The sequence below is a fragment of the Mastomys coucha genome, unplaced genomic scaffold, assembly GCF_008632895.1.
Source record: "Mastomys coucha isolate ucsf_1 unplaced genomic scaffold, UCSF_Mcou_1 pScaffold5, whole genome shotgun sequence".
NCBI classification, from domain to species: Eukaryota; Metazoa; Chordata; class Mammalia; order Rodentia; family Muridae; genus Mastomys; species Mastomys coucha.
Window position 1 is genome coordinate 98,598,952 of NW_022196911.1, and position 18,685 is coordinate 98,617,636.

The window sequence follows — 18,685 nt, forward strand, 5'->3', positions numbered from 1 at the left end:
ACCAAAATTAACTACTATTTAAAGGAAATCTCTTTTTAAATAAAAAGTTCCTGTCCTGGCAATGGTGGGGCACACCTTCAGTACTCAGGAGGGAGGCAAAAGACTGAGTTTGAGACTAGTCTATAGAATGCAGACCGCTTGGTTGCTTTTCTTTTTAAAGTCAGTGAATTGAAGACAGACTATACATACTTTCTATGCATTTTGTGCTGCCATAAGCAGAGTTAGAAACAGAACACTGAGGTAAGTTCCTATGCTTCAGTCTCTTTCTGGATATGTATGCTCTGACCTTCTTCAACCTTCAGCATTCCTTTTCTTCTCATATCAACAGTCCTATATACCAAAATCCCAGGCCTCTTTTCCCCTGTTTTATATCTCCCTTTCCTATAGCACAGTGTTATATAACAGTGACAACCATCTGCCAAACTGAAGCAACCCCTCAAGTACTTGGCCAGTGCACCCAATTCAAGCTCCAGGGATTGATGTTTCTGGAAAAGACCATCCAGGTATTACTCAATGTGACAGGAAAATAAAGCAGAACTTCATGTTTAACTGGACAGGACAGAGCAGCAGCACCTCAGTGCAGAGTACAGCACCTTTACATCCTCCCAACTGAGACTCAAGCTAGGGCCTCACACAGGCTCCGTAAGCACTTCACACTGAGATCAGTGCAGCCCAGCCTGTCCTTGAACCCTGGCCTTTGTTTCGCAGGGTTGGACTTGTTACGTATGCACCAGCACCTGGTTCAATGCTCTCCTCACAGCACTGCCACTTACAAGTTTCTAGGTGGGTTGCTTTAACCTTTCAGACCACAACAGAACACATGCTTCATCTTAGATTTACTATCATAGCATATGACTGAGATGAATTCAAATTCAAATTCAAAGAAAAACAAGCTGAAACAGCAGACCACGAACATAGTAGGCTGGTTTTTATTTAAATTAGGGTTGTGTGCTAAGATGAGAAACAATTAGAAATGTATAATAAGAGAACATGAAGTTTCCTTGCAATACTAGCTCCTGAGAGGTTTGTCACCAACTACCTGTAAAAGCAGATAGCTTTCCTAAGTAGACACTTTTCCAAAGTTAATTAGGTTGTGATTACTGGGCAAGTAACCTACTCTTAGTAGGTGAAAAGATCAAAGCATGCTCAAGTTTTAGAGACTGACCAAATTACCCCATTCACTATTATGTAAAACAGTCCCAAAGAAAATGGCACCCAGTGGTAGATAAGGCTACAAGCCTAGCACAGCTGTACACAGGTTCTGATACATTCTTGTTTCAACAGCATAATTACCTGAGAGGGAGGGGAACTGTGTTAATTCAATATTTATGAAGCTTTAGGATTCAGAGATACTTTATATGGTTTTCTAAGAACAAACAATATAAACAAAACACAGACATGGAATATGTTCATAGGTATATGATCTAGATACTTTGTTATTTTTGTTTAATTTCAGCCTTAGGATTATTTTCCCTCATCCAACTGGTTATATGTCTATTCTGATCCCCCCTCACCACTCTCATTCTCATTCTCTCTCTCTCTCTCTCTCTCTCTCTCTCTCTCTCTCTCTCTCTCTCTCTCTCTCCCCACAGAGAACTGAATGACAGAAACAAATCCGAGTCAAACAAACAAAAAACCAAAACCAAAACCAAACAAAAAAAGTCAGCAAACAGTGAGGCCTCAGGAGCAAAGTGGCCATTGCAAACTCTTGATTTCTCAGAACACACTTTAATTCAGAGGCCAATTACTTTTTGAGTACCGAAAGAAACCTAAACACTTCAGCTCTCTGGCAATACTAAAAATGAAAAACAACCAACTATGAGTAGGTAACACTGTTAAAGATCCAGCCAAAAGTAGAGAGTGTTAGGGAATCATGCATCAGTAGCCTCTATTCTGTGTAATTTCATCAGTGAAATCACTACTGGCTTCGATGGGCATGCTGCTTCAAAGTTCAGAAAACTACTACTATTTACAGGTGAAACAGATATTTGTATTATTAAATAAGACTTCAGTTATTTGAAAACATGTAAAACATGCAAAAGTTTTGATACTAAAGTCATTTTAGAAAAAGAGGAATGCTGAAAGCATTCTTTCCTCTGAGAGGAAAAATAAAGAAAATACTGGAAGCTGATTTAGAATGCCAAGTTCCAGCAATCGACCAGATGATCATACAGAAACTCGAGGAAGCGAGCCTAACACTGGAGGTTCAGAGACAGCTCCAGTGTGCCCAGTGTCGTGGGAAGGAATACCGAAGAGGTCTGAGTGACAACTCAAGTGTTTACAGGAATCTGGCAATGACTCACAGATTGTAAAGGATGATGTGGAGCATACAGTTGTTCAGAGAGTGAGGGAAACCAACTACTAAGCTGGAATCAAGGCTTGTTGAAGCATAGACCCAATGTTCATCAGATAGTCCAAGATGAGTCAAAGGTTGACTCACTGAACAGTTCTAGGTGTTTTGTTTTGTTTAAGAGATGGGCCTCAAAGCATGGTGGGCTCACATCTGTAATCCCAGCAGAGGGATCAGAAGTCCAACAACATCACCATACCTGTCTCATTAAACCGCAGCAGCACAGGCAGTAACTCACACAGGATCGCAGAAGACACTGAGCACATGCCGTGCTGCAGGAGCTCCAAGTTTCTGCCACAGTAACTACAAGTGTGTGTCACTGTATATGACTCAGGTTTGTATTAGGAAGGAACCAATTAAAATTAAATGGAAAAACTAACATCATGAAAACTAAGCCAAAGAGATTTGCTGAGGTGAGCTGTGATCTCCTGCTCACTGTATTGCAAGGATCTCTGGTGACACAAATGAGAAATTACCGATAAAAGTGTGAAAGGAAGGTGCTTTACTTTTTTGTTGTTGTTTTTTTGCAGCCTGGAAGAGCAAACCAGGCTTTGAACACCAACATTCACTCTGAGCTCCCCTTCCAGCCCCAATATCTACTAGTAAACGCTGCTACAGATCCACTCTGGGGAAAAGAGTCTCTGCAGTCTGAATTTGAGGCTTTTTTTCCCTTTTTTTAAGATTTATTTATTTATTTAGTATATGTAAGTACACTGTAGTTGTATTCAGACACTCCAGAAGAGGGTGTCAGATCTCATTACAGGTGGTTGTGAGCCACCATGTGGTTGCTGGGATTTGAACTCACGACCTTTGGAAGAGCAGTCGGCGCTCTTAACTGCTGAGCCATCTCTCCAGCCCTGAATTTGAGGCTTTTACATCTATTAGCAGACAAACATTTTTAAAAAGATATGTAAGATAATTAAAAGGCCAGGGAAGTAGGGATGGGAAAACTTTAAGCATCATACTTAACTGTAGCTTACAACCAAGCCAACAGGGCTAGGACATGATTAGGGTTTTACTGTGCACTCAGGCATGTCAGAACTTAGTAAGTACTCATATGTGGGTTATTTCTTTAAACATGGTTGGCTTCATCACTGGAGAGTTCAAAAGGCAATGAAACAGAGTATAAGAATTAGAATCACAGTGCCTACACTTTTACACTTAGAAAGTTTAAGCCAAGTCTCAATTGTTTTGTATTAATGACTTCACAAAAATCTTAGAAAATTTGAGGAAAGCTAGTCAATAGAGGCATTTAAAAGCTTCCTTTCGGGGGCTGGAGAGATGGCTCAGCGGGTAAGAGCACTGACTGCTCTTCCGAAGGTCCTGACTTCAAATCCCAGCAACCACATGGTGGCTCACAACCATCCATAATGAGATCTGACGCCCTCTTCTGGAGTGTCTGAAGACAGCTACAGTGTATTACGCTGGAGCAAGTGGAGCCGGAGCAAGCAGAGGTCCTGAGTTTAATTCCCAGCAGCCGCATGATGGCTCACGGCCATCTGTACAACTACAGTGTACTCATGCACATAAAATAAATAAATAAATCTTTTTTTTTGTTTTGTTTTTTTTGTTTTTTTGTTTTTCGAGACAGGGTTTCTCTGTGTAGCCCTGGCTGTCCTGGAACTCACTCTGTAGACCAGGCTGGCCTCGAACTCAGAAATCCGCCTGCCTCTGCCTCCCAAGTGCTGGGATTAAAGGCGTGCACCACCACTGCCCGGCAATAAATCTTTAAAAAAAAAAAAAAAAAGGCAACAGTTTTTCCCAGGACCTGCCTACAGTAGTTTACCAGTAACAAAGCTTTTCTCCAAAGTTCTAATGGTGAAAATCTGATGGAAGCTACAAAGCTAGGACTACCATGGAGTAAAGTACTTACCTTTTACCTCAGAGTCATAATAATCCTCTGGGGCTTGCTTGAAGGCAGCACAAGGTACCTTTATGATTTTAGAGCACCAATTTGAAAAATGGCAGGCAGACATAAGTTCAGTTCACAGAAGAGGATAAAATGTGTGATCCTATCTTGTATGAGGTACTATTTAGCTGTGCTATAGCAAAGCCAACTGACAACTCCTTATAATTTTGAATAGAGGCCAGGCAAGATAAGAGAAGTAGACAAGGGACTCTAGAGGTTAGCATGGTTTTATAGTAAATGTCCTCTCTTCTTTTCTTTAAGTATAGAATAGAGTTTATTCAGTGCATATGGAGGGGAATCAAGAGGGCAGTAGAGGCAGAAAGAGAGAGTAGAGGAATAGAGGCCAGCCATGAGCACGTGGGGGTAGGGAGTGGGAGAGGGGAGAGGGGACAAGGGTGGGAGGGAGCAAGAAGGCAAGAGAGGAACAAGAGCAAATGCCCTTTCTTGAAAAGAGAAAAAAAGACAGGAAGGAAGGAATAAAAGAGTGGAGAAAGGAGCTAGAAATATAAAGCCATTTAAGACTCTTTTTGTTGATATATTTATAACATGCTGTCCTGAGATTCTATGATTTGTAGAAAGACAAGAATATGAAGAAAGATGGTATGGTCTTCTTTTCAACAAAAACAAAACTAATCAAAAAACCCAAAGTTATACATACAACAACTGTTTTGTTTTGCTTTGTGTTTAGAGACAGAAACGTCTTCCTATGTAGCCCAGGCTGGCTTCAAATTAAAAATCTTCCTGCCTTCGCCTACTGGAAACTGAGACCTCAGGCTCAGGCCACGATGCCTAGGTGTTTTAACATGTAAAGTGCACTTCTGATTCAGGTGAAGGAATGAACTAAGATGCATTTGTGAATGACACAGCTACAGATCTTTCCAAATCATGGCTCTCAAACATATTCTGTATTAGCAGACAGTATTTTTGAGTTCTCTGTAAGAAATTCAAAATTTTATCTATTATATATGTATGTATGTATGTATGTATGCATGTGTGCATGTTTGTGCTTTTGCATATGGAAACTATAGGTTGGATGTCAGTTGTCTTTACCACTTTCTACCTTGTTTTGTGAGACATGAACTCTTACTGAACCTGCTAATTAGTTAGGCAGGTTAGAGACCTTGTGATATTCACGTCCCTGCCTCTATAGCACAGAAATTAGTATAGGCTGCCATCCTGCTTTGTACATGAGTGCTAGGGATCGGACTTTACGGTATTATACTTGTGCTACAAGCCCTTTACAAAGCGCCAAGTGCCAGGATAAAACACTGGGGAAGAGAGTTCTGTGTTTATGGTGTATGTGCACGCTCAGAGTTGATGGAGGGCATCTTTCTTAATCATGTTGCCCCTTATATACTGAGGAAGGGTCTCTCACTCAACTCTTACCATTTTGGCTAGTCTGGATAGTCAACTTGTTTCTGGGACTCCAGATATGCAACCGCACCCATCTAAGAGATCTGATCCAATCCTTATACTTGTACAGCAAATACTTTACTACCTGAACCTGCTCCTCAGATCGCTGAAGTCTTTTTTATTTTAAAAAGATATTTATTTATTTATTTATTTATTTATTTATTTATATGTGAGTACACTGTAGTTGTCTTCAACTACATAGAAGACGGAGTCAGATGGTTGTGAGCCACCACGTGGTTGCTGGGATTTGAACTCAGGACCTTCGGAAGAGCAGTCAGTGCTCTCAACTTCTGAGCCATCTCTCCGCCCAGATTGCTGAATTCTTAATTTTATATTTTTATTTTGATTATCTAAGACAATTTAAGTAAACATTTTGGATCTAGATGAGCTCTTTGTAAATGTTTATGATATAACCAGAGATGTAAAATAATTATGATCTGTGCTAAGCAAACATGAAACAATAATATCTATTTCAAGGTTTTCAAAAGTTAACCTCAGTACCAGAGATTTTAACTCTAGGCCAAGTAATTCTTTATGTTGAGGTACCTCTTGTACACTGCAGAATATTTAACAGTATCTTTGGACTCCACCCACCTGATCTCAAAAATCCCTCTGCTTAGTTAAAGCAACCTGAAATGTACCCAGACAACAACCCTGACGTGTCCCTGGGGAGCAGGTTCTCTCCATGATGATAGACTCTGTAACTGAGGAAAGTAGTAAAACAAATAGCACACACAGGAAACAACTAAGAATGGCAAAAAATTAAAAATAAATAATAACAATGAATCAAGCTGCAACAACTTCTAGTAAACTTAAGTTGAGAGCTATATCACTGAGGTATTAAGGTCAATATGAATTTTATTAGTTCTGCACTTTCTTCTTTTTTTTTTTTTTTTTTTTTTTTTTTTTTTTTTTTTTTTTTGTTTTTGTTTTTTTGTTTTTTCGAGACAGGGTTTCTCTGTATAGCTCTGGCTGTCCTGGAACTCACTCTGTAGACCAGGCTGGCCTCAAACTCAGAAATCCACCTGCCTCTGCCTCCCAAGGGCTGGGATTAAAGGCCTGCGCCACCACTGCCCGGCAGTTCTGCACTTTCTTAAGTATTTTGCTTTGAAAGAAATTCTTTCCTCTAAAAAGTAACTTGGAGGCTGGGGAGATAGACAGCCCAGCCATCTTGTTTGGTACGGTGGCACAATCCTGAAATCCTAACACTGGCTGGGTGTCTGTGGAGGGCCACCATAAGCTAAAGGCCAGCTTGGTCTACATAGGGAGTTCTGGGTCATTGAAAGACTGTATTTGTTTGTTTATTTGAAAGCAATTTATCTGAAATGATTATCAAGAGCCTAAGAGGTTGGTTCTGGGTGCTATAAAAAAGCAAACTAGGCAATCCATGAGGAACAAGCCAATAAGCAGCACTCTTCCACAGCCTCTGCATCAGCTCCTGCTTCTAGGTAGCTGCCCTTACTTCCAGCAGTGATGAACTGTTACCTAGGATACAAACCCTACCCTCCCTCTCTAAATTGCTTTTGGTCAAGGTGTTTCACATTTCCTCAAGGCAGAGACTTAGTAAGACAAAGTGGCTTGTTGTTGTTAAGATACAATGTGTCTAATTTTATTTTTCTTCAGGATTTAGTTACTTTTCTTTTTCTTTTTCTTTTTTGTTTTTTTTTTTTTTTGAGACAGGGTTTCTCTGTGTAGCCCTGGCTGTCCTGGAACTCACTCTGTAGACTAGGCTGGCCTCAAACTCAGAAATCCGCCTGCCTCTGCCTCCCAAGTGCTGGGGTTAAAGGCGTGCAGGCCTTACTTTTTCAAGGCATACAGAGTAACAAGATGACTTACTGATACAAAATAGTAGTCAATAAAACTTGAATTCTTATGTATGCAGGCATTCAGGAGAGCATAGTCTAGGATAACTCTTCAAAAGTTTAACATGTTGAGGAAGGGAGAAACTGACATAAGCTCTCCCAGTGCCCTCAGATCATCCACCGTATTGTGGTGGCGCACAACTTTAATCCCAGTACTTGGGAGGCAGAGGCAGGCAGATTTCTCAGTTTTGAGGCCAGCCTGGTCTACAGAGTGAGTTCCAGGATAGTCAGGGATACACAGAGAAACCCTGTCTCAGAAAAAAAACAAAAAAACAAAAAAACAAAAAAAAAACCAAAAAACAAAGAAAGAAAGAAAGAAAGAAAGAAAGAAAGAAAGAAAGAAAGAAATTCAAAATCCATTATGCTACTTAAAATGGTGATGAAGTGGCAGAGATATTATCTAGTTATCTATGTTAGGATAGCTCCTATGGGGAAAAAAAATCAAGAGTATTCGGTACAAAAATAAAGACTGGCTGATATAAGAAGCCAGTCACACTCAAACATCTATGGTTGTTAACAATGAAGAGGCTTTTTCCTTGGTACCAAGTAGTTATTCCTTACCTGCTTATGTGCATGATCATAAGAGTTGATGTGGTTGTCAAATTCCTGATGTTTCTGATACTGTTTATCACAAAGTTCACAGTAAAAGTTGGCTCTGAGATCTTCTAAGGCTTTTGCAATTGCCTTTTCTTTGTCAACATAATCCTGTTAAGAACCATAAAATGTAAAACAAGCTCAGTAGAATTTAGATAGCTACTACCCAAGCAGAGAGAAAAATAGCTTTCCATATAATTCAGTGGCACCAGGAAATACCAGGGGAAATTTAGTAGGGCAGCAATTTGTATGTGCACTAAAAAGTGTTCAAGAGAGTGAAATTTTATTTCCCTTTTGGCAATACTATAGACAAGATTCTAAAGCATTCCCTATTTTGTCCTTGACCAAAATATAAGACACAATTTAATCAGGCACAGTGGTGTTGCTTGTTCAAGACACCCCAGGCTGACAAGAGTATCTTGAGTTTAACGCTATCCCTAGTACATAGAGATTACTGAATTAGCCAGGGTCACATAGCAGATATCTGTGCCATCATGTCCCACCATCTTATCCACTTTAAAAGATACTGTCAGTTTGAATGTTTGCTTGCATTTTTGTCATTTTTGTCTATGTAGTATGTCTATGTGTTGATGCCCACAGAAGCCAAGAGAGAGTGTTTAGATCCCATGGAATGGAGTCATAGGCAGTTGTGAGTTATTACCATGTAGGTATGGGGAACTGAATCCAGGTCCTCTTCAAGAATAGATGCCTTTTACTGTTAAGCCATCTCTCCAGCCCCACTATACTTCCTTTTTTAAGTTTTAAATTAACCATTGGAATAAAGCATATACTAAACAGGACCAAGAAGAATTAGATCTATTCAAAAAGACTGAAGGTTCAACATAAAGAAGAAAACCAGTCAGTGAAACATATCCTGGGGGTGGGGAGTATTACATGATTATCACAATTGGTTAAAAACAAACAAATAAAAACCTGGCAAAGTCTAATCTCTTTTCATGGTAAGAACTTCAACAAACAGAAGCGTCTAGCTGGCCAGCTGTGACTGACCCCTGCCCTGCCCTTGGGAAGCTTGGGAGGAAGAGCACAAGCTAAAGCCAACCTAGACTGCATGAGTCCAGGAAAGTATAGATTACTTTAGCTGGACTCTGTCTCTCCCTAACCCCCAGCACCCTCCCAAAAAAACAGAAAAAGAAAAATGTACCCTCAGCTAACATCACTACGGTGAAAGAATTGAAGTTCCCTCTCAGAATCAGAAACAAAGCAGAAATATTCACTTCTCTGTTTTGAAGATGGGGGTCTTATATATTCCAGGCTGGCCTCAAACTTGCTATGTAGCCTAGGATAACCTTGAACTGCACCATTATGTCCAGTTCATGTAACACTGGGGATCCAACTCAGGGCTTCACATGCAGGCTTGGCAATCACCCTACCAACTTAACCATATTTTCAGCTCCACTCTTACCACTTCTGATTTGAGCACTCATTACTTTCTTGTTTTTGAAGACTTGCTATAAAGCCCTAAATAGCCTGGAGCTCACCCATGCTGCCAGAGAACCACCTGCTACGCCTTCCATATGTTGGGATTAAAGGGGTGAACATTGTTTTTCTCAGAGAAAATCATGTTTTACCTTATGGCTTTTAAGATCTTTGATTCTGCTGCAGATCTCAGAAGGGTGTGTCTAGATACAATATTCTTTTATGTACTCACCTTGGAAGTCCTTGGGTTTTCCATTTATACCCAGTACAATATCCACAACCTTACCATAATCCAGGCCAGCCTGCAATTTACTGGCCTCAAACTCACGCCAACAATCAGCTGTTTGTTTATTTTGTTACTGTATTTTTAAAAAAGACTTATTATGTATACAGCATTCTGCCTGCATGTACACCTACATGCCAGAAGAGGGCACCAGATCTAATTATAGATGGTTGTGAGCCACCATGTGGTTGCTGGGAATTGAACTCAGGACCTTTGGAAGAGTGGTCAGCGCTCTTAACCTGAGCCAACTTTCCAGTCCCATTGTCTCAAAACACAAAGAGACAGAGCCATGTCTTTGGCTGTTCTCGGCTGTGCACAACAGGCTTGTCTTCAACTCCACCAGTTTCCAGAGAACTGGGATAAAAGATGTACACTATCATGCCAATTTTGATTTTAACCCTTACCCCCTCCAATTGAAGAAAAATTGTAGATCTACCTCTTTTCTTTTCTTCTAAAATTTGAGTTTTGTAGTGAAAATTTTGGTTTCTTTAAAAATACAGAAATATTATAAGAATGTGTTTTCATTTTAAACCCAGGTGTGGGATATGTGGCTGCTTCAGATTGTCCACAGCAGCTGACTATGATTTGCTTCCTGCCCTAATGATAGTTTTTGTGATTGTGATGCCTGGAATTCTGGGGACTCTGCAGAGGGTATATAAATACTCGAACCCCAAAAGGTGGAGTGGGCTGTTGGTTAGATGTGGTTGGCTGTGGTTTCCTAAGTAGTTGTATGCAAAGAAGAAACAATAAAAATTAGATATCCTGACTGCAAAGATCCAATCTGGACCAAGGAACTCAAAGTCCCTAATCAGCAGGAAGTAGTATAAAGATAAAAACATCCCCTTTCTGTCTACCCTTTTCTCTCTCCTATCTACTGTTGGGAATTGAAAGGGTGGAAGGAAAAAAAAACCCACAAAGTAGCCAAAAGTCCGGCTACAAAGTTTCAAGTTAGAAATGGTTTTATTCTATAGCTCATGTTTCCTAACTTATAATTCTTCTGTTTTTATTTTTTTGTTATTTTGTTTTGAAACAGGGTTTCTCTGTGTTGCCTTGATCTCATAGAGTTAAGCCCTGGATGTCCTGGAACTCTTTGTAGACCAAGCTTTCCCAAACTCAGGGAGAAACGCCTGCCTCTTGAATGCTGGGATTAAAATGTGTCACCATGACCAGCCTTCTTGTTTTTATTAAGCTCATAGGGAAAAACAATGGCCTGGGCTCAACTTTTGCTAACCCTTTGTATGTACAGCAAGGGCTGAGTATGCAGCTCAGTGGTAAAAATCTTGCCTAGGGCCGGGCGGTGGTGGTACATGCCTTTAATCCCAGCACTTGGGGAGGCAGAGGCAGGCAGATTTCTGAGTTCAAGGCCAGCCAGCTACACAGAGAAACCCTGTCTCGGGAAAATCAATCAATCAATCAATCAATCAATCTTGCCTAGGGTACTTAAGACCTTGACCCTTGCTTGACCCCTTTGACACCTGTTTTGTTTAGAGATTTTAGATTTTTCTTTTTTGTAATACACTGCAAGAAGACAATGGACTGCCTGAAGATGTTAATTTTTTTCTACTAGCCCTTCTACAGGAAAGCAGATGCTAAGGCATGTTAAGCTATAGTTTATTAGGGTCCCAGCCATACAAGTATCTATTATGTTCTCTACATAGAAACCAACTCCTTTTCCCCCCTATATCCTCCCTGTGAACTTAAAAACTAAAATCTAAAGTTTGTCAACTGGTCAAAATGCCACACTCAAAACAAATTCAGCATTTATGTTACTTTATTTAATTTTGGCCTGTTAAATTCTTCTAGCCTGATTCAGATTCATTCTCATTCCCTCCCTCCCTCCCTCCCTCCCCACTGTCTCTTTTAAACTCTCTGAGACAGGGTTTCTCTGTACAGCCCTGGCTGTCCTGTAACTCAGTTTGTAGAACAGGCTGGCCTCAAACTCACTAGAGATCCACTTGCCTCTGCTTCCTGAGTGCCTACTTGAAGTTACTCTTTAACCTACCATTTTTTCAGGGGTTTTGATAGTCTAAGGCTTTTCAGCTCTAAGCCATAAAAAGATTCTCAGACTAGGGTGTAGCACAATGGCTGTGTAAACAGCCTAACACATGTGAGGCCCCAAACTCAATGCCTCATTATTTAACCAAAAATTATGTTTTTAAATTTAATTTTATACCCTATGTATGGGAAAAATTAGTTCACCTTTTAATTTTACATTAAAACATACCCTTTAGGGCTGGAGAGATGGCTCAGCGGTTAAGAGCACTGACTGCTTTTCCTGAGGTCCTGAGTTCAATTCCCAGCAACCACATAGTGGCTCACAATCATCTGTAATGGGATCTGATGCCCTCTTCTGGAGTGTCTGAAGACAGCTACAGTGTACTAATATAAAATAAATTAATTAAAAAAATACTCTTTAAATCTATCCCGTTTATAAAGTAAAAAAGTAAGCTTACATGTTGAGACCCAACATTAAAAAACATTCATTTATTATTTTACTTGTTACATGTAATTATTTAAAATCGTATGTGCAGGAGTCTATGAAACTAGATCTCCTGGAAATGAAGTTGCAGGAACTTGTGACTTGCCATGTTGATTCTGGAAACAGAATTCAGATCCTTTGTAAGACTAGTAAGTGCTATTAACCTCTAAGCTATCTCTTCGGCCTCATAAAGATTTATTTTTATTTACATATGCTCTATGTATAGTGAGTAGGTTGTGTGTGCAGGTGTGCAAGGGGGCCAGAAGAGGGCAATGGGTTCCCTTGGAGCTGGAGTTACAGGTGGTTGTAGGTTCTAGAAACCAGCTCAGTCCCTCTAGAAGAATAGTCTGAGAGTCCATATTATTTTTATAGAAAAGTCATGCTAACCAAATGAACAAAAACCCAAGATAGACAGTACCAGAAAAACAGCATAAAGGTTGACCCCCTTGCCTTCACAGCCACATGCACTATGGGCACACACAAAATACACTCACATGCACACGCACACATCCCCTATCTGGTAAGAGACTTTGAGTAACTAGGACATATTATTCTTTTCAATTTATGAGGGTGGATGTGTTATTGTTTTGAGATAGTCACTCACACTATAGCCCAGGCTGACTTAGAAGTCATTATATGGCTGAGCCTTACTTACTTTGACCTTGAGGCAGTCACCCTTTCTCGGTCGGCCAAATGTTTGGATTATAAGTATATGTTACTATGCTGGCTCAGTACTTAAAAACATGGCTAGGCCAGTATGATGGCTCAGTGGATAAAAGCACTTGGCACCAACCTAAATGCAATCAGTGGGACCTACATGGTAGGAGAGAAACCACCCTGTGATTGTCCACTGAGCTTCACAGGCCTGCGTGGCATGGATGTGGACAGACATGGAAATGGACTTGGTCAGGTACAGACAAACAGGGCAAATAAATGTAATTGAATATCTGCAAAAATGCCGGGCAGTGGTGGCGCACAACTCTAATCCCAGCACTTGGGAGGCAGAGGCAGATGGATTTCTGAGTTCGAGGCCAGCCTGGTCTACAGAGTGAGTTCCAGGACAGCCAGGGCTACACAGAGAAACCCTGTCTTGAAAAAACAAAAACAAATCTGTAAAAATATTTAAGGACACACACAAAAAGTTATAATAATCTCTAAAAAGGATCAGTCAGGTGAGACAGTCTGGAGGGAAGAGAAAGTCTAACAGCCTAGTAATTTGTTCTGTTGTTCTGTAAACAGCTGTACTCCATAGGTGCTTCCTACAGTTTCTTTTCTTTTTAAAAAAAGATTTATTTATTTTATATATGTGAATACACTGTAGCTGTCTTCAGACACACACCAGAAAAGGGCATCAGATCTTATTACAGATGGTCGTGAGCCACCACGTGGTTGCTGGGATTTGAACTCAGGACCTCTGGAAGAACAGTCAGTGCTCTAAACTGCTGAGCCATCTCTCCAATCCACTTCCTGCAGTTTCTACTCATGACTGCTCAAGGTTTTAATAATGAGCAGTGGAAATGCCAGGTTCTTCATGTACAATCATTTTAGAGCCTTAAAAAAGGCAAAATAAGCTCTAGATTTATGATTCTTCTACAATTTCTAATTCATTTAAAAATGAACCTAGGTCAAGCAGGTCGGATAGTGCAAGTCTTTAATCATAGCACTTGGGAAGCAGGGGTAGGTGGATCTCATAGGAATTTGAAGTCAGCCTGGTCTACAGAGAAAGTTCCAGGACATCCAAGGCTATACAGAGAAACCTAACCAACCAACCAACCAAACAAACAAACAAAAACCCCAAACCAACCAACCAACCAACCAAAGTGAACCTAGCCAAGTATGGTGGCACACACCTTTAATTCAAGCCCCCAGGAAGCAGAGGCACGCCAATCTCTGAGTTTGAGGGCAGCCAGGCCTATAAAGTTGAGTTCCAGGATAGCCAGGGCTACACAGAGAAACCCTGACTTGAAACAACCACTAGCACAAAAAAGTGAGCCTAGATATCATTAGAACCCCCAAACAGCAGAAAGCATCTTCCATTTTTTAGTTCATTTCATAAGTATGAGTGCTTGCTGAGTGTGCCAAGGTACCACCTGCATGAAGTTCCTGTGGAGGCTAAATAGCACAGGAACCTTAGGGCTGGAGTCACAGATGGTTGTGAGCTGTCATGTGGGTGCTGGGCACTGAATTTAGGTCCTCTGGAAGAGCAGTCCGTACTCTTAACCTCTGAGTTATCTCTCTAGGCATTAAAAAAAAAAATTAAAAGTATTTGTTTTGTTGTTTATGTTCAATACGTGTTAAGCATGTTTAAGTATGTGAGTGCAATGAGGTCAAAAAACAACCTGGGGTGTCAATCCTCACCTACACTGCGTGAAGAAGACCTCCCATTACTGTATGGACATGCTAGTCAGTCCCAGGGACTGGATAGCTTCCAGGGACCATCCTGTTACTGACACATCTAGCACTGTGTAACTAACATGAACTCAGGTTGTCAGGTTTCTGTACCAAGTGCTTTATACATGGAGCATTTGCTAAGCATTGCTTCTTGTTTATCTTCTTTTCCAGGTCAGTATTACTGTGTCACCCTAGTTGTTGTCCTCAAGTTTTTGGCAGTTCTCCTGCCTCCTCTCCCTAAGTGCTTGGGATTACAAGTGTAATGTCATGTATAGAACCTTCTCTGCCTCTTGAATACCAGGAAGTCAGGCGTGTACCATAATGCCTGAATACCCTGGATTTCAGGAGTCCTTATAGTATGCTATCACCTCAGTCTTGGTTGTTTTTTAATCTTTAAGTTGGTAAAATGGTAATTATCTTAACGTCTATCTTAACAATGAAAGGAAATAATAGATCTTTGGTTTCCAAGACCAACAAAAGATTCTTACTGTCTCCAAGTAGTACATCACCCTTCCTCTATTCCATACTACCAAGGGAAGTTTCGATACCTGGGCTAAATTTATAGTTTATAGGACTTCCAAGTGCTGAGGCTCTGAAGGACCTTTAGCAGACGTTTGATCCAGTAGGTAGGCTACAGCTCTACTTCCCTTCACACGGTAGAATGGGTTTTTTTTGGTTTTTTTTGTTTTTTTTAGTTTTATAACCAATCCCTTCTTTTTTTCCATTTTTACTTTAAATATTACAACCAAAAAACAGCTTTTATAGGATAATCTTTATTTTCTTTTTAAGATTTATTTATTATGTATAGAGCATTCTGCCTGCAAGCAAGAGGGCATCAGATCCCATTACAGATGGTTGTGAAGCACCATGTGGTTGCTGGGAATTGAACTCAGGACCTTTGGAATGGCAGTTGCTGAGCCATTGTCCAGCTCCTTCTACAGGAAAACCTTAATGAGATCTATTTCTTATCTTCTAATTTGTCTATTTTATTTCTGAATGTTTAATTTACATATTCTAAGCTGCAGTTTATTATGAATAGTCCTTTCAAAAGGAAACTATTCTGGACTAGAGAGATAGCTCAGTATTTAAAAGCAGTGGCCACTCTTGCAGAGAATCCAGGTTTGGTTCCCAGAAACCATATAGTGGTCCCCAATCATCACTATTATACGTTTCAGGGGATTTGAAGCCTCTTCTAGACTTTGAAGGTACCAGGCACACACGTGGCACCGATACATATGTAGATAAAATATCCATAAACATGTGTCTCCCGTGGTGAGAACTGACTCCCCAACGTTGTCCTTTGCCTCCTTACATATGCAGTGCCAAGCAACCACCTCCATAACAACCCCATAAAGAGAAAAAGAACTCATTGTGATGTCTACACGGAAAGACAGAGACACCGGGGTGGGGGTAGGGGTGGGGTGTCTGCTTCAGGGCTGAGTGCAATTGACAACGAACAAGAAAATAAGAAAATTCTTCGTTACAATGAAGCACCTTTGCTCAGGCCTGGGGAGACTGCTGAGCAGGTAAGGCTGCCTGCCGACAAGCAGAGGATCTGAGTTTGCTCTCTGGGTAGAAGTTGTTCTGACTTCTATACACACTGTGGCATTACACATAAAATGAATGCTCCCCTCTCCTCAAAAAACCTCATCCACTTTCTTTTTTAAAAAGGAAAACTTCCAAGGATTTAACTGTTTGTTTATTGTCTTTTTTGTTTCTCAAGACAGGGTTTCTCTGTGTAGCCCTGGCTGTCCTGGAACTCACTCTGTAGACCAGGCTGTCCTGGAACTCAGAAATCCGCCTGCCTCTGCCTCCCAAGTGCTGGGATTAAAGGCATGCGCCACCACTGCCTGGCAGGCAGGTATTTCAGTTTTACTGAGGCAATAAAAAGATTAACACAAATCACTATTAAATGTAAACAAATGCTGTCAGTCAAGGAGACCCTTTTCACCAAAAATGAATTTCTTTTTTCTTCTGCGTGAACATTCTCAAACAACAATGACTTGGTTTCCATTACCTTGTACTTCTGCCTCAGCTCTTCTGTGTCTTCTTTTTCTACTTCTAGGACACGCCGCCGCTCGGTAGCATCTTCGGCATAATCCAGCTTGACAAAAATAGATACATTTATTCTTATTTTCTAAAGTACCCTAGGACTAGCTATGAAAATGTCATTTGCACAAGCGTATGTTTGATAGCACGAAACTTGTTTTTTTCCTCAAGCTTTACTGTCATGTCACAGAAAACAGAACACAAAGTTCCTTAATCTCTTTCCTGATGTATGCTAATACACCCAACTGCTGATTACAAGATTTCAGTTCAATATTTACTTCCAAGGAATTAGAATGAAATGAAGACAGTTTTCAGACAATAAAATGAAGGCATTGTAAGTAATACATGTATATAACCCTGCATGGGCAGAGCCATCTACTACAGCAGTGCTTTAAACACAAAGCAACACTGTCCATTAGACGAGTGCCAGAGCCTGACCTGGTCTTTCTGTACAAGACCAGAAAGTTCCTCTGCAGGGGCTCATGTACATCCTCAGTGCTTCAAAAACAGCACAAAATGAAAACATCAAATATACTTTGTAATTGATCAAAGAAAAATTAATTATGCTCAATCTGGTAAATATATGCTTATACTGTGATTTAAGTTGGGAGCTAATGCCAATTTTATATATTCCATAAAATTAATGTCTTAATTAGATCAATTTACCTCCATTTCCATTCGACCCATGCCCATGACATCATACTTGACAACAATTGGAATAGGGTCTGTTCTCCCTGTAACAGGAAACACAGAATTAAGTTGAGACATAAAATTAGGCTAATAGTTCACTTAAACATTAGGTCTGGGTGGTTAGATCTTGCCTGAAGTGCAGAGACCAGAAAGCTACAGTGAACCAAACAAAAGCCATTCTCACAGCTTCCATCCGATCCTTCCTTTCCTGGATTAAACCCAACAACCCACTTCGGTTGGCCTAGCTGGAGAGAATCCCAGGTTACTATGGCAAAGCTAAGTAAGTGGGATACATCAATGGGAAGTTTACAATTAAAAATTTTACAAGTTCCTTTGTTTGTCTGTTTTTTTAAGACAGGGTCTCATGTAGTCCAGGTTAGCCTCAAACTCTTTAAGTAGGTGAGGATGACCTTGAACTCCAGATCCTCCTGTATGCAATCATAGCTTTGTTCCCGAAATTGTCCTGTCTATCCCTTAAACTAAGGATGATTATCTTAAATGCTTGAATGGGGGGCAGGGGAGAAATGCATTTTAAACAACAGAAGAGATCATAAATCAGTATATTTTTAACTTTTGTTTTTTAAAAGACACTTTCCAATTGAAGGAAAATTTTAAATAAAAACGAGAGCTACTTGCCCTTAAGGACAAGACTGGCTTCATTCTGTAGCTGGCTGCGGACGGTCAGTGGTAAGCTGTGAAAAGGACTAGTTGCCAAGAAAATTGACTCTCAACTAATTGATCTACGCTGGAGATTTTACAAAGTAAATATATATTTAATCCACTCATAACCAGCAAACAAAGCAAAATGGGGCAGACAAGCACTTTACTACCACAGCTGTTTACATCACAACGCGCGCTGTTCATTGTGATGTAATGGAAGAAGACTTACCTTACCCAACGTTCACCTTCAGTGAAAAAACACAATGTTTACTTCCCTCATCATTCCACTCAGACTGGTGTAAACAGTTGTTTTTCATTTTTGTTTTTCTTGTTACATACACACATACACACACACACACACATACACATACACACATATATATAGATATATATATATATATTATACCTTTGGGCAAGAAATTTGAGTTTTATCAGGCTAAATCTTTGGTATTATCAAAGAAAATAATTTTTAAAAATTGGTTTGTTTGAGTCCTGAAGTATAAAATGAAAATTACCAGCAACACTTATGTCTGGTCACTATATATTTATGGAATTAATGGTTTTTTTT

General features: G+C 40.1%; 1 protein-coding gene and 1 long non-coding RNA gene across 12 annotated transcripts in view; one reads left to right on the plus strand and one right to left on the minus strand.

The window, feature by feature from the left end:
- Gpatch8 (G-patch domain containing 8) overlaps positions 1-18,685 on the minus strand; it is a 78,172-nt gene that overhangs the window by 12,429 nt on the left and 47,058 nt on the right. For all 11 annotated transcript variants that reach the window (XM_031354408.1, XM_031354409.1, XM_031354411.1 and 8 more), the window contains 3 exons: positions 17,434-17,501; positions 16,736-16,822; positions 8,096-8,239 (listed from right to left, as the gene is read on the minus strand). In XM_031354408.1, coding sequence (XP_031210268.1) covers positions 8,096-8,239; positions 16,736-16,822; positions 17,434-17,501 — 299 coding nt within the window. The remainder of the gene's footprint in view (positions 1-8,095; positions 8,240-16,735; positions 16,823-17,433; positions 17,502-18,685) is intronic.
- Positions 16,124-18,685, plus strand: part of LOC116078961 — a 3,929-nt gene continuing 1,367 nt past the window's right edge. The window contains exon 1 of the long non-coding RNA XR_004113686.1: positions 16,124-16,244. This is a non-coding gene — a long non-coding RNA (uncharacterized LOC116078961). The remainder of the gene's footprint in view (positions 16,245-18,685) is intronic.